We start from the raw sequence: 13,081 nt of genomic DNA on the forward strand, positions 1-13,081 counted from the left end.
TCCAGGTTGTAGCCGTCCTCACCTTCAAAGATTCAATCATAGCAAACATTAGCCTTTTAACATGATCAAGTTTTGTTTTGATATCCGTCTCGACGAAATCGGTATCCTCTCAAAATCCGGTATGAGAATACATCTTGGCTACCTACATCTCCCCTCATTGGCGAACCCGAACCCCCTCAGCTAGGTGGCTCCTCTTTTCCCATCCGGCCACTCACCCCTGAAGTAAATAATTCCGCGGCCTCGTGATTCGATCCTCCCCTCCCATCCCTCCATCATACCTATTCACCCTCAAACTTCCCACGTCTGTCTGTCTGGGTGGTAGTCTGGCACGTGGCCAGTCTCTCATGTAAGGCAAGTGCATGGTACTTCATCACATTCCCTTCTCCCACCCCCCCACCCCACACACACATACAATGTACAACCCGCGACACTCTCCTAAACTCAACAACGAAAAAGCATGGGGGTTAGTCTTACTTTCTTTTCTTTTTCTTTCTTTACTGACGACATGAGGCTATAAAGAATCCTTTGTGTGTGGGGGTTGCCATGCAGAAGGGATGTTGATATGCATGGGCTCGGGAATCGGTAGAGAGTCGACAAGCTTTGTTGATGTTGGTTGTTTCCTGCTCTGCTACCTACTAACGGGAGTTATAATACAGATACCACGTATATAATCCACATTGTATCCCACCACTTCTTATCTTTTGCCCACCTCGAGAGAGCACGCCTATACGAGCGAGCCACCCCCACCCCGCGGTCTTTCTCACGTTGTCACATGTTCGCTATGTGTATGTTGAATGGCTCCATTTAAAGATCGAGTGTAAATTCTTCCACAAATGTTGAAGCGTGGGAAATGTATGCAGGATAGTTGGCGATGAAATCAACGTCGAGTTATCCCAGAGGTGGTGGTGTAAGTTAGTAGTCAAAAGAAAATGGACGATTCAAAGTACCCATTTCTTTCTTTTCAAACTTTTGTGTGCTCCTTGGGCCGGGGGGCTCTTCCAAAATTCCATTTCCCCTTTTCGGCCGGACCCATCTCTGAGTTCGTGTTGTATGGCCAGCCAAGTAGCGTAAAGCCGGGCAATGGTTGCACCAGCCCTCACAAGGCTCCTGACCCTAGTTCGTCCACTGATCTGATCTTAACGGCTCGGTATATTATTTTGAATGCAAAATGCAGCTCTCCACCCCCATCTGTACCCCTCAGATACTTCTCGACGAGGCCTCATATCGTCCCGTCAAGTCATCAATAGCTTCGTTTGAGATGCACACACCTCTCCGCATCCTGCATTGGACGACCGATCTTGCCATTTTTTAACCCGAGGGGAATGTACAACAGCAGTCCGAGACAGGATCAACTGTGGGGGCCCTTCATTCTTGGTCATAGATGGCGGGAGCAGTCCGAGGAACGCGCGCAGAAAATCGCACTTTGCTCGCTTGTGGACAATGGCTCCATGCAAATACTGCATCTCACGAGGGGGCCGCAGACGCAGGAAGCCATCCAGATGCTCTGCAACCATAACAAATATGGCTCAACGTGCCAGAGCCTAACAAGTCGGGCAACGGCACCCCTCCAACCCGCATGCTGAAATTGGGGTCGTCTCGCACAATGGAACGGCGGGTTCTGTCTCCATGCACATTCCTTCAGAGCCTCGTCTACCATGTGGTCGTCCAGCTGAGATGTGCTTCTCAGGTAGGTATATGATGGAGAAGGATGGCGAGTGGCACAAAAGCTGTCGAACCTTTCTGTATATAAACATATTACTTGATGATTAGCTGAAGCCGGGACGTGATCCTTGCCCTCATCCCGTCCCCTTTCCATTTCCCCCCTTTTCCTATTTCACTGCACTTCACTCGAGCACCCTCAGATGGGCAATAGAAACGCATCCAGTGCAGATTTGTTGCACCTGCAACCACATTCACATGCAGGCGACGTGTCTCTGCATCTAAATTGCATCCATGATACCAGTTTGAAACCTTTTGGGCCAATTGAGTGCTTGCTCAGGGATGATCCGCGTAATGTTTGTCATCTCCAACTATCGAGCGAAGTGGAAACCTGAGCCAAGTTGATGATACAATGCAGGTTCAACTTTTTTCCAGCGGCTATCCTGGTTGGTCTCCGAAGATGATGTCGAGTCTGTGCTGCCGGCACGTAGGAATGGACTCGGCGACTTGCTAGGGTAGCTCCAGGTGAACTCCTTGCCTTTTCCTTTCTCCTGGAAGGGTATTATCCCCGAGTCAGAGACGTCACTGTGCCCTTCCATGATGTGTTCAACAGGTGGTACGCTCAGAGAGGGCCGATAGTCGGAATAGGACAATGTCCCATCCAGGTGAATAGAAGGGTCCCAAGAGACAAACACCAGGGCATTGATGCCTCCGGGGGAATCGCTACCTGTGGAATAGACCAAGGAGCGTTCATCCCATGCCCCTCGAATGTTGCCGGTAAAGCCATCCGGATTCAGTACGGCGTACAAATCGAGGAGCACAGGATCTGGATTGGAAATGTCTGGCTCAGCAGGCCAGGAAACAACATCTTTGTGCCTGTAAAGATCATTTACTTCCTGGTCAAGTGCATCTTGGGCGCTGTAGTCTTGTGCTACGGGCGAAATTTGCCGTTCGTCCCGCTGCCCCAGGCTAGAGGTACCCCTGGGCCGTCGTGAACTTCCTCGGAAGCGGATTCGTTGATCATTAGGATCCGTGGAGGTGGGGTCGTCCACCACGTCCAAAAATGTTTGACATGCTGAATAATAGCAGCGAATAGGGCTCTTGCTGATCGCGAACATCAGAGACGAGGCGTTGTCGTCCCCCGGATGTACAAAATGGGGATCTCGTGATGGTGGTGCCGTGTACTCGGTGTGCTGCAGTTTGGGATTCATGGTCTCGGGTGATGCTGCACTAGGGCTCCCAAATGATGAGGCTCGGCCATTTGTTGCTCGAGCGACGTCGGAAGTGGCCTCGTCGAAGTTTACCACAGTGGTGTAGTAAGTGCGTCTAGGCCAGATGCGCCCTGCAAGCCACTCTTTCCTAGACTCAACCACCTTGAGCTGGCCTGTTGACTCGTCCTTGAACATGCGAAGGAGGTACCACCTGTCATCGATCACACCCTCATGCTGATTCCTTCTAAAGATTGGTGGGTTCGGTGACTCCCATTTCTGAAGGCCCTCTCTTGTGACCGGGAACCTGAAGCAGGTATAATGTGAGATCCAATCAACCTCTTCCACCTCCAGAGCGGCTTGGTTTGAGATGCCATAGAACCAGCCATCAAAGATCTCAAAACAAACTGTCGAGCCCACATCCACACCCATGACATCCTGTATCTCGAGTTTGTCACTCAGCCATCTGCGAGCACTCAAGTCGAAACCCCAGATGACCCAGTACCGGTACAGGTCCCTGCCGATCTCGGAATTGGTGCCATAGTAAAGAAAGTTGTTGTCGTTGCGTACGAAAATCTTGGTAGTCGAGGCGACTTGGCGGACGGTAACCACCTGGCCAGTACACACGTTGAAGGCCAGAAGCCAGCTGACTTGCTCTTGGTTTGGCTTGGCGTGTGTGTACAAGCAAGAAACAATATCGTGGGCGTAGTGCAGTACCCGGACCTTGTACCTGCGGGTCATTCTAGACTCGGGAAGGGCCACGTGAAGAAGGGAGCGGATATTGATGACGGTCTCCTGTGTTGCTGAACCGTGAAGATCCAGGATCCGAATCTCACGCTTGCGAATATAGCACAGTATGCCATTCTCGTAAAGCCATGTTTCCGCGTGGGCGACGACTCTCACAAGATAGGGAGACACAGACGAAGTGGCAGCTTGGCGCTTGATCAGCCTCCGCAGCTGTTGGGGCCAACGCTGAGTTAGTCTCGCGCTGCTTGCCTCCAAGCTGTAGGGGGCCTTTGTCTACGCCACCGTCAGCGTCATCTTTTCCGTGTTTTTTCTCCAATCACGACAATACAAGTACTCACCTCAAGGATTCGCTTGGCAATGCAGTATTCCAGGGTCAAATACTGCATCCGCTTGCAGGTGAGACTGAGATTGCCGACGTCGAGCAAATCCAGATACTCAATAATAAATGAGACCAGCTCGTATGGAAGCTTGACCAGCGACATCACCTTGGACCTTGATGTGGAAGATTGCCGTCAACCATCGAAAAAGCTCCATGGACCGGAGACAGTGGTGGTGAGGACAGACAGGTCCGGAAGACGAGACGTGGCAGAGAGCAACCAGGAAGGAGTGAAGGTGCGGATCTTGGGATTCAACGCATTGTGACTGCTGCTGAGTGTCATAACCAAAGGTAAGAACTGGGCAGTCGCTTCCATTTATAAGATAGACCTGCCCTTAAGAAACCAGGAACGGAAAGTAGGTACCTCGATAGGTGAGGTAAGTATGTACCTACTTACCTTTGCTTCTCAGCCCAGGCGAGGCTGGGAAACACCGTCTGCCATTAGCTGGAGCTCTTGCAGTTGGAGCACACAGGCCCCCCGCTCACGCAACGAGACTGCATGGATATCCACTTCCGGAAAATCTTCTTGGGTTGTCGTCTTGCAGTTTATTCGCTGAGTAAAAGGTGCAAATTTCAAGTTCCCATCAATAACGAGTCTCGAAGTGAAGATCCCTTGAGGGAAGATGGAGGTGGTTTCGGAATGTGGAATGGCAAGAGACACCGCGCTCGGCAGAGTGCACCCACCCTTGTTGATGCGTGATGCGGCTCTGCTCATGCCCTGAGCGACGGATCAACACACAAATACCTAGTCTGGCTGGAAGCGGCGCTATCGCTCTTGATGCCACATGCCCCCTTCCCATCCATGTATACCCCCGAAGGACCTAGGTTACATCCCAAACCCCTGTCTAGCCGCCCATGATACCAGCCAAAATATGACCACCATTGTGAGTGGCACATTGATACCTAGGTACTTAACAGAGCCGCATCCTCTCTGTTTGTCTCGCTAATTTTCTTAATGTTTTTGTGACATCAACCTCCTTGTTTGGTGCTCCCTCCAGAGTTGCAAAGATTGGCCAATCAAAAATGGCGAAGCTGACTTTTAATGTGGGGTACATTCAGTTGAGCCTCCTTTTTCAAGATTCTGACTGGCCCCCCCACAATCATGCTCCGTTAAGCTCAGTCTTCTGAACTTCAACGCTCCAACATCACAACATTTACAACAGAACCCCCACCAACTACCGATAACACAGTGCGTTTCCTCCGTATCCGTTCCTCAATACCAAGGATCATTGTTTGCCCAGACTATTTATCACATTTGTTGCGTTGGATCGTCATGTTGGCGGTATACATATACCTGCAAGCTTACCTACTTAGGTACAAGCCAAGCGTGATGAGGCTCTGCTCTCACATTTCAAATTCTTCGTGCCGTCCATTGAGAAACCGTTTCAACAACCTTCCTTTTGTGTGTCATGGGCTTTGTTTCGTCGGTTAAAGGTTGATGCAAGCTCTTTTACCCCGCTTACTTTACTGTCCTTGTGAGCATTGATTTTTGCTCAAAACTGGGCGCTGTCTTACCTTCCCTCTTGATGAGGCTCTGCTGTAGGCCCTTTACACTAGCTTCCATCCGGACTGGCACATGAAGTTTCAGTCCCGTGCCTCCTCCAAATCCCACCTCCCTCCCCCTCTCAGGATGTCAATAACCATATGATATTTCATTTCAGGGTGATATTAGACCCTGTCACTGAGACTATCAGCGCCTCTTTACATACCTCTAAAATATGCATAGGTATCTCAGGAGGCCTCGCGGCAAGGTGTCCCAGGCTACAATCAAGCCGCCACAAACAAGCTGAAGATCAAAGATCGTAAGGAATTCAACATGTCTTTGCGGCATTCCACAATTCTAACTTGTCAAGTGTGACAATCTCAACAATTTTCTTATTGACAGCCTTGCCGCCGCCACACCAGCGCTATACCGTGAACACCATTCAGCGCCGACATGATATCGTGTGACAATACGCTCTGCTATCACCCTGTTGGCTCCGGGTAGCGGCGAACCTAAAAACACAGAACTTTGGCTCCGCTCCGATGGCACTACGGTCCGGTTTCCTCGGCAAGAGCCTCAGTCCACGGTACATCCTGAGGGACATGCATTCTTTACCAGACTTGGAATCTCGGCGAGCAGTCTTTCTTGTTTGAGCCTCCGTACATGCGACTTGAGAAATAGGGAATTCGGAGTCTGAGAGAGCAGACGACCGAAATCAGCACATTGTCGTGTGACCCTTCCCGTCGACCGGACGTGCGATCCCGTTTGAGCATGCGGTCAGCCAAATAACTGCCTGTTTGAAGAAGGAGAAAGTTCAAACTCCGTGGGAACACGAGAATCCGGATGCCGAGGTATCGAAAAGCTCGCGATTACGTCAAGGAGAACATTGCCGGACCAAGGATGGAAAAGGACAGTTTGGCTACTTCCGTTTCTGTCACCGGGCTAGGTCAAATTGCAGAACGTGGGCGAGACTTCAATGGGTGTGTCATTGATCAATGCCGTCAAGGGCTACCCACGTTCGCGTATCAACGCCATATCCCCTCAAGCGTGGGATGGAATTATGCCGCATCTTTGCATCGATGGCTGCAAGGACGTGGTTTGATCATCTCGGGAGGATGTCCTGTTACGCGTGCAAAGTTTGTCAGATGATGGTTGAAGGGGGCTGTGTAGGTATGTCAGATACTATGTGCCTGAGGCTGGACGTGAGGGGTGCTTTGGACTGGCACTTGAACAAACCGCAGCTCGAAGACATCATGATCAAACTCTCCAAAATTTTCACATCGAAACTTGCGCCTTTACTAAACTTGGTGTTTGCCCAACAAAGTACAGCGAAGACACCATCTCTGTTGCTCCTTGCCCTTGGCCGGCAAAGCAGATGGCCTGGCACCAATCATGAGTGGTGGGGGGAGATCTAATGAGTTTTTCTCCCTCTTGATCTGCCGTTTCATCCGTCTTCTCTCAATAAGGTAGGCCCGGCTATCTGCGGTACCTTATATTTGATAAATTCGTGACGCTGTCACGTCGCACAAAGAGGCCCAGCAGCCTTGGCCTGGCCATTATTGAGCCTCGGGGTGACTGATAGCCACATCTAACAATCGAGGGTTAACAATGAGATACTATACTTCGTAGCGGTTTGGCTCGGGTTAATCACCAAGACGCACGCTGCACCGATTCTCGAACCTGTGCAAGCTGCCCTCTTTGCCACGAGTTCTGCATCGTTTGCGAAGAACTCTAGACATCCATGAAGCTGCGCTGCTATGCAGTATACCACCAACAACACCCTCAGCCTTCTGTGTGCGGGGCCAGCATTTGCCCCTTTTTTACCCCTTTTTCTATCCAATGCTACACGTCCATCTCTGCAGCAACAAAACTGTGGAGATCACCCAAAGGTCTGATTAAGCAGCCGCTCACAACCATCACCTGAGGTAGGGCAAAAAAAGTTAATAGCGGATAAGTCATGTACATGAGATGAGGAATATGGATTAGTAACAAGGTAGCAACGAACCGCATTGTCGCTGTTGTTCTTTTTTTTTTCGGCCGTCAAGTTCGGGAATATGACTTGCTCGATGAAGAGGGGATGTGGGGTCGGGAAGCTATGACAGCATCAGCTTGGATGATAGCTCACTTATCAACATTTCACTTACATACATCAAACGTGCTGGAAAGACACCGAGGCTGCCTCATCACTTTTATTCAAGCTGCGCTGCTTGCTTGTAGCATTGCGACATTCTTTTACAGTCAACAAACAACATCAACGCCATCAAAATGGTTCACCAACCACCCCCTCTTCCACTAGGTTCAGACGGCGAGGTCGACCTCCGCACCCCCCTGACATCAGATACCATCCTCCAAGTCCGCACTGGCCGAATGGCTCCTCTCGCTCCCTTGAGCATAAAATCCGGCATCAACAAAACTTTGAGGTCTGGACCTGTTCAAATCACAAAGTTAGGGTTGGAAGGTGACGAGCAAGATCCTACGTTTCATGGGGGTGTTGATAAGGCTGTTCACGGGTGTATGTCCCCTTTTTATTTCTCGACAAAATGCACCTAAACAGTGGCTGATAAGACGAACTACAGACTGCGCAGCCCACTACAAGTCCTGGCAAAAGGAATTCCCCCAAGCCGCCGACAAGTTCGTCCCCGGTGGGTTCGGGGAGAATCTCGTTCTTGGCTTCATGAACGAGAGGAATGTTTGCATAGGCGACATCTTTGAGATATCAGACTCAACTGCCGTGTTGCAGATTTCACTTCCAAGACAGCCTTGGTAGGTACCATTTACCCCTTGATCCACCAATCACACAAAACCCCTTCTTGCTTTTTAACAGTAGTGTTATATATATAAAGCTTCAAACTCAACCACCGCTTCCACCTCCCCAACTTCGCACCCAACACCTACCGCCTCTCCCGGACGGGGTACTACTTCCGCATTCTCACTCCCGGGCCCGTCGAAGCAGGGAATAAACTGACTTTGGTCTCCCGCCCCCACCCCGACTGGACTATTGAGCGCATCCAGCGGTACCTCCATAAGGAAACAGACAACTATGACATGAACCTCGAGCTTTCTCAAATAGAAGAGTTTGGGGCCGAGTGCAAAGACAACTTCACCCGGCGAGTCCTACGAGCGAGGGCAAAAGCCAATAAAAAACCAAAGGAGAAGTGGGTGCCCTACCAGGTGGTAGAAAGAAAGGAGCAAACAAAGAGGATAACTTCCTTTGTCCTCGAAGCGGTTGACAAATTTGCGGAAGGAGAAGAGAAGGAGCTCAGTCCAGGTGCTCACGCAAAGATAAAACTGGGAAAGGGCCTCGTCAGGGCGTATTCCATCGTCGACGGTGACAAAGAGCGGTTCCAGTTGGCTGTTGCCCTTGAGGAAAAGAGCCGCGGTGGGAGCAAGCACCTCCATCACGAGGTCGAAGTAGGGGATGTGCTACAAGTGGGGGCTATCACGGCTGCGGTGCCGACTGTTTCGGCGGCTAGTCACCATGTTTTTGTCGCGGGTGGCGTGGGTGTTACGGCGTTTTTGGCAATGGTATGTATGTCTTGGAAATGCAGCTTTAGGTCCCAACCAACCAGGCTGACAAAGATTTTCTACAAGGTCGAGTTCTACAAGAGTATACACTACAGCGTTGTCCTGCATTACGCCGTCCGATCTGCAGATGATGTGCCGTTTCGAGACCGGATCGAGGAGCTGAAGAAGGAAGGACAGCTGGTGCTCTACGACAAGGCTGCCGGGCAGAGGATGGATATACGGCAGATCATCCAGAGTAGGGGTTGGAACTCGCAGCTGTATTTCTGCGGGCCAAAGAGATTGATGGATCAGGCCGAGAGGGAGGTCAAAGAACTTGGTGTTTATCAAAAGGAGGTGCACTACGAAGCCTTCGAGGCAGACCTGAGCGGGGATCCCTTTGAGGCTGTCGTGGCGAACAAGGGCGGGGTGGTTGTCAAGGTCGGGGAAGACGAAACCCTGCTCAAGGTCCTGCAGAAGCAGTTTGACCAGCCCGACTCGAGCTGCTGTGTTGGGAACTGCAAGACTTGTCTGGTTGAGCTCAAGGCTGGCCGGGTTGATCACCGCGGGACGGCTCTGACGGATGACGAGAAGGTCACCTCAATGTTGTCGTGCGTCAGCCGTGGGGTTGGGCGTATTACCATTGAGATCTGATGGATCGGCCGGGTGGCTTCATCAAGATAGCCGGCTGCATGTTCCGGTCTGCGTCAGCTGATGCTGTGTTGAGCATGCGACGGCCGTTCAAAGGTGGGTAAAGATATCACCCGTTGCACGCTAGAAATGCTGAAGAACTGCACTTGTGATCACTCATCCCGTACTTCTCCCCGAGTCCTGCTACATAACCCCGCTTGTTGATGCTGGTAGTTCTTCATCATCGGGTCTTTGTCTTTTGGGCACCTCATCAGGCCTCGCCCCAAGCCAAAAAGAGACAACCGCTCCTGCCGCAGCCCACACACCACAATACCATGTGGTGGTTCCCCAACCTGGTCCTGCTTGGATGTACCCAGCTGTGATGCTGCCAATCGTCCCACCGAGAGCGTATGCAGTGGTGAACAGACCATAGGCGATACCGTAGACCCCCTTTTCACCCCACACTCCCGGCTGTTGAGCCTCACGCTCATCGATAGCGTAGGTTATTTCTGCCATGAGGGGTGTGTTGGCCAAGGTAACAAGTGTAACGCCCAACAACGTCAAAAGTGCACAAAGCAAGACCTTGTGCTCTATCGTGTTACGCGTCACAAATCGAAGGCAGACCAACGGCGGGATAGAGAGGGCAAACCCGGCGACTGAAAACCACTTGGCGCCATGCTTGTCGGCGAGCTTACCAACAATCGGAGATACAAAACCGGGGACCATGACACAGATGAAGATCAGGCCGGCTGCCGTCGAGTTCCATTCGAATGTTTGTTTAACGTAGAGCGGAATCACAGTATCAAACGCGAACCTGTCAGAGAAATCAGCACTCGCAAGGCTATTGGCAAATGACCGGCCTATCGGACCCGACCCGGAGCAAAAAGGACAAGTTCTCACACGATACACGCTTCAATCGCTATGCCAACCAAGGCAGCTAACATGCGACGATTCTTGATTAGCTCCCAATGGGGGTGTTTTGCAGGATTCAGAACCGGCGTCGACAATGCTGCAATCGGGTCACCGGAACTGGTTCCGGCTCGGGTCGGTGAGGGTGGCAAGGCTGGGTCCGCTCCTGCATGGCTTGTTGCTTGGACCTGCTTTTCCACATTTTCCCTGTTATCGGTAGTTGTAGTTACACTTTCAGCTTCCGAAGACTCAGGTCCTACGACCCATTGTTGAGCAACTCTCTTCTCAACCAACACCAGGCGGAGAGCGATATCGCAGGCTACAACTGCAAAGGCGATATAGAACACAGCATAGTAGCCAGCTGCTTCGTATACCGCCCCACCAATAACCGGTGAGATCAGCAAGCCTACCGACATGGCAATCGTGACATATCCCATGGCATAACCGATGTCTCTCCCGACCGTGTCGACCAACAATGCCAGTCCAACCGACCAAACGATGGCGGCACTTAGTCCTTGGAGCAGCCTCCCCACCACAAGCAGGGCAATCGTCTTGCTCAGACACAACAGTAGGGTAGACCCGCAGAGCGCCACCAGCCCAAGAAGCAGCGGCCATCTACGCGATGAGGAATGGTCGGCGTAAAACCCGACAATCGGAGCACCCAGGAAAAGAGTGACGTTGTAACAGGCGAGCAAGATGGCGGTCCATTCTTGCACTTTGTTTTCTGCCAACCCGATCTGTTCCAAGAGGCTGAATGGGAAAACGGGCACGATTAGGCCGTAGAACAGAATGTCGGTGAAAATAGCCAAACAGACGGTAAGGAGGATAAAGAAGGTGGAGGAACGGAACTCGAGGAAAGGCGGTGGTTGTTCAACATTTTTGCGGCGGGTGCCGGGGAAGTTGATAAATGATAGTAGACGTGACCGCTTGGGTGTGGTAGCACCAGCTGAGACACTATCCAAGCCAGTCATTCTCTTGTGACGGTAACTCTTAGTAAATCTCATCAACTTGGCGTACGTTGGTTGGGACCTGAGATCAAGGTATGTGTATAACCACTCATGAAAATCAACGAAGCACCCTGGGAGCTGAAGGGGGCTTCTCAAAAAACAAGCAGATTTGTAGTCAAAAAGTCATTGACGCAAATGCCGGAAAGCGGCATTTTAGAGCTGGTCATGATGTGACCGAATCGCCAGCAGCAAAAGACCGATCATTCATACAATCGGAAGCATGAGCTCAAAGCACTTGCCCCAATTCATCGTCACTACCGCCGCTCCGATAAGCTCAGCTCTTATCGCCTATCGCAGGCCAACCAATAGACTAACATGGATAACGCCGCAAATGCCAAAGTGGGTCACAAAAGTTTCTCGACCTTTAATCAACCACTCAATCCATCGCGACCATCTCCCACACGCGTTCACCAGCCAAATTCATCCCTACATCCCACAAAATGCCTTCAACGCCCCCCACACTAGGGGACTTCACCGTCCTCCCCATCTCCATCCCACCATTACCCTCCTTCCCCAAACCAACAATCCACTACCTCTACCTCCGCCGCAACACCCCCAAGATTCCCACCCCAACCGACTCCCGCTCCCTCTTCCTCAACAACTGCCCAGTCGACAGCACCGACATCCACCTCCGCTCCCTCTTTGCATCACTAGTGGGACCCGGCCGCTTCGAATCCGCCACCTTTGAAGACGAGCGCAAAGACACCGCCCACAAGCTCTCCCCACTGGACGCCGCCGTCCCAGTTAACGCCGTCCACCTCCTCCGAGCGCACGGTAGCACCAAGAAGCGAAAACGCGAGGAAGAAGAAGACGCGGAAAGAAGCAAGGAAGACGAGGCCGCCAGGCTTCCCTCGACGTGGACCCGCCCGCTACGAAGATCAGGCAGCACAGCGGTGGTATTACTAGCAGACGAGAAATCCGTCGAGCAAGTCCTCAAAGCATGTGCCAAGGCTTCCAAGACGAAGAAGTACCCTGAATGGGGCGCTGGTGTCGCTGATAAAGTCCCTGCGTTGGGATCAGTCTGGGTCAAGCAACATAACCGGCTCTGCTACCCCGACCCTGCCACCCTTCAACAAGCGGTTGACGCTTTCTCTGCTGTTTTTGCCAGAAGGGAGAAGGAAGCCGCCGAGATTTCCAAGAGATTGCGCAACGAGCCGGATGAGGATGGTTTCGTTACTGTGACGAGAGGGGGCAGGAACACACCGGCGAGTAGGTCCGAGGCGGAGGAGGCAAGGAAGAAGATGATTGAGCGGGCGGAGAAGAAGAGGCAGGAGATGGAGGGATTGTACAGATTCCAGCTGAGGGAGAAGCAAAAGGAGGAGCAGGAGGAGTTGCTGATGAGGTTTGAGGATGACAGGAAGAAGCTGGAGGCGATGAGGATGAAGAGGGGCAAGTTTGTGCCTGAGGCGTGAGGAAGGGTTGGAAGCACTGGAAGACAAAAATGAGATACCCCAATGGAAAGCGTCAAGGAAGTTCGAAATGAGAAGTGATATTGCGAATGGTGAGTTCATTTTCTCTGCCTCTTTTCTTCTATCACGCCACAAGACTATGATGACGCACG

At 51.5% G+C, this 13,081-nt stretch overlaps 5 protein-coding genes across 5 annotated transcripts; 2 read left to right on the plus strand and 3 right to left on the minus strand.

Annotated features, from left to right (window-relative positions):
- Positions 1 to 401: 401 nt before the first annotated feature.
- QC761_200700 (uncharacterized protein) lies at positions 402 to 4,096 on the minus strand (the record flags this gene model as incomplete). The annotated part of the gene is made up of 2 exons (XM_062875798.1): positions 402 to 3,887; positions 3,953 to 4,096. 2 exons carry the CDS (start codon positions 4,094 to 4,096, stop codon positions 2,031 to 2,033), a joined length of 2,001 nt encoding a protein of 666 aa, XP_062734318.1. The 3' UTR covers positions 402 to 2,030.
- Positions 4,097 to 4,126: 30 nt separating this feature from the next.
- QC761_0031550 (uncharacterized protein) lies at positions 4,127 to 4,491 on the minus strand (the record flags this gene model as incomplete). The annotated part of the gene is made up of 3 exons (XM_062872265.1): positions 4,127 to 4,256; positions 4,388 to 4,425; positions 4,462 to 4,491. 3 exons carry the CDS (start codon positions 4,489 to 4,491, stop codon positions 4,127 to 4,129), a joined length of 198 nt encoding a protein of 65 aa, XP_062734319.1.
- Positions 4,492 to 5,011: 520 nt separating this feature from the next.
- On the plus strand, positions 5,012 to 9,782 carry QC761_200710 (uncharacterized protein). The gene is made up of 5 exons (XM_062875799.1): positions 5,012 to 5,792; positions 5,844 to 7,985; positions 8,050 to 8,236; positions 8,317 to 8,998; positions 9,065 to 9,782. The coding sequence occupies exons 2-5, from the start codon at positions 7,739 to 7,741 to the stop codon at positions 9,626 to 9,628; spliced, it is 1,680 nt and encodes a 559-aa protein (XP_062734320.1). The 5' UTR covers positions 5,012 to 5,792; positions 5,844 to 7,738; the 3' UTR covers positions 9,629 to 9,782.
- QC761_200720 (uncharacterized protein) lies at positions 9,586 to 12,899 on the minus strand. Its single transcript, XM_062875800.1, has 2 exons — positions 10,505 to 12,899; positions 9,586 to 10,418 (listed from the first exon to the last, which is right to left on the minus strand). The coding sequence occupies exons 1-2, from the start codon at positions 11,515 to 11,517 to the stop codon at positions 9,809 to 9,811; spliced, it is 1,623 nt and encodes a 540-aa protein (XP_062734321.1). The 5' UTR covers positions 11,518 to 12,899; the 3' UTR covers positions 9,586 to 9,808.
- On the plus strand, positions 11,961 to 12,932 carry QC761_200730 (uncharacterized protein; the record flags this gene model as incomplete). Its single annotated transcript, XM_062875801.1, has 1 exon — positions 11,961 to 12,932. The coding sequence occupies one exon, from the start codon at positions 11,961 to 11,963 to the stop codon at positions 12,930 to 12,932; it is 972 nt and encodes a 323-aa protein (XP_062734322.1).
- Between the last annotated feature and the right edge of the window lie 149 nt (positions 12,933 to 13,081).

The sequence above is a fragment of the Podospora bellae-mahoneyi genome, chromosome 2 (genome assembly GCF_035222275.1).
Source record: "Podospora bellae-mahoneyi strain CBS 112042 chromosome 2, whole genome shotgun sequence".
Taxonomy (NCBI): domain Eukaryota; kingdom Fungi; phylum Ascomycota; class Sordariomycetes; order Sordariales; family Podosporaceae; genus Podospora; species Podospora bellae-mahoneyi.

Coding starts and splice junctions, on each gene's coding strand:
- QC761_200710 (XM_062875799.1), top strand. CDS start 7,739: ATGGTTCACCAACCACCCCCTCTTCCACTAGGTTCAGACGGCGAGGTC. Junction 7,986..8,049: donor TGATAAGGCTGTTCACGGGT/GTATGTCCCCTT, acceptor GACGAACTACAG/ACTGCGCAGCCCACTACAAG. Junction 8,237..8,316: donor TCACTTCCAAGACAGCCTTG/GTAGGTACCATT, acceptor ATATATATAAAG/CTTCAAACTCAACCACCGCT.
- QC761_200720 (XM_062875800.1), bottom strand. CDS start 11,517: ATGAGATTTACTAAGAGTTACCGTCACAAGAGAATGACTGGCTTGGAT. Junction 10,419..10,504: donor GCGATTGAAGCGTGTATCGT/GTGAGAACTTGT, acceptor TTTCTCTGACAG/GTTCGCGTTTGATACTGTGA.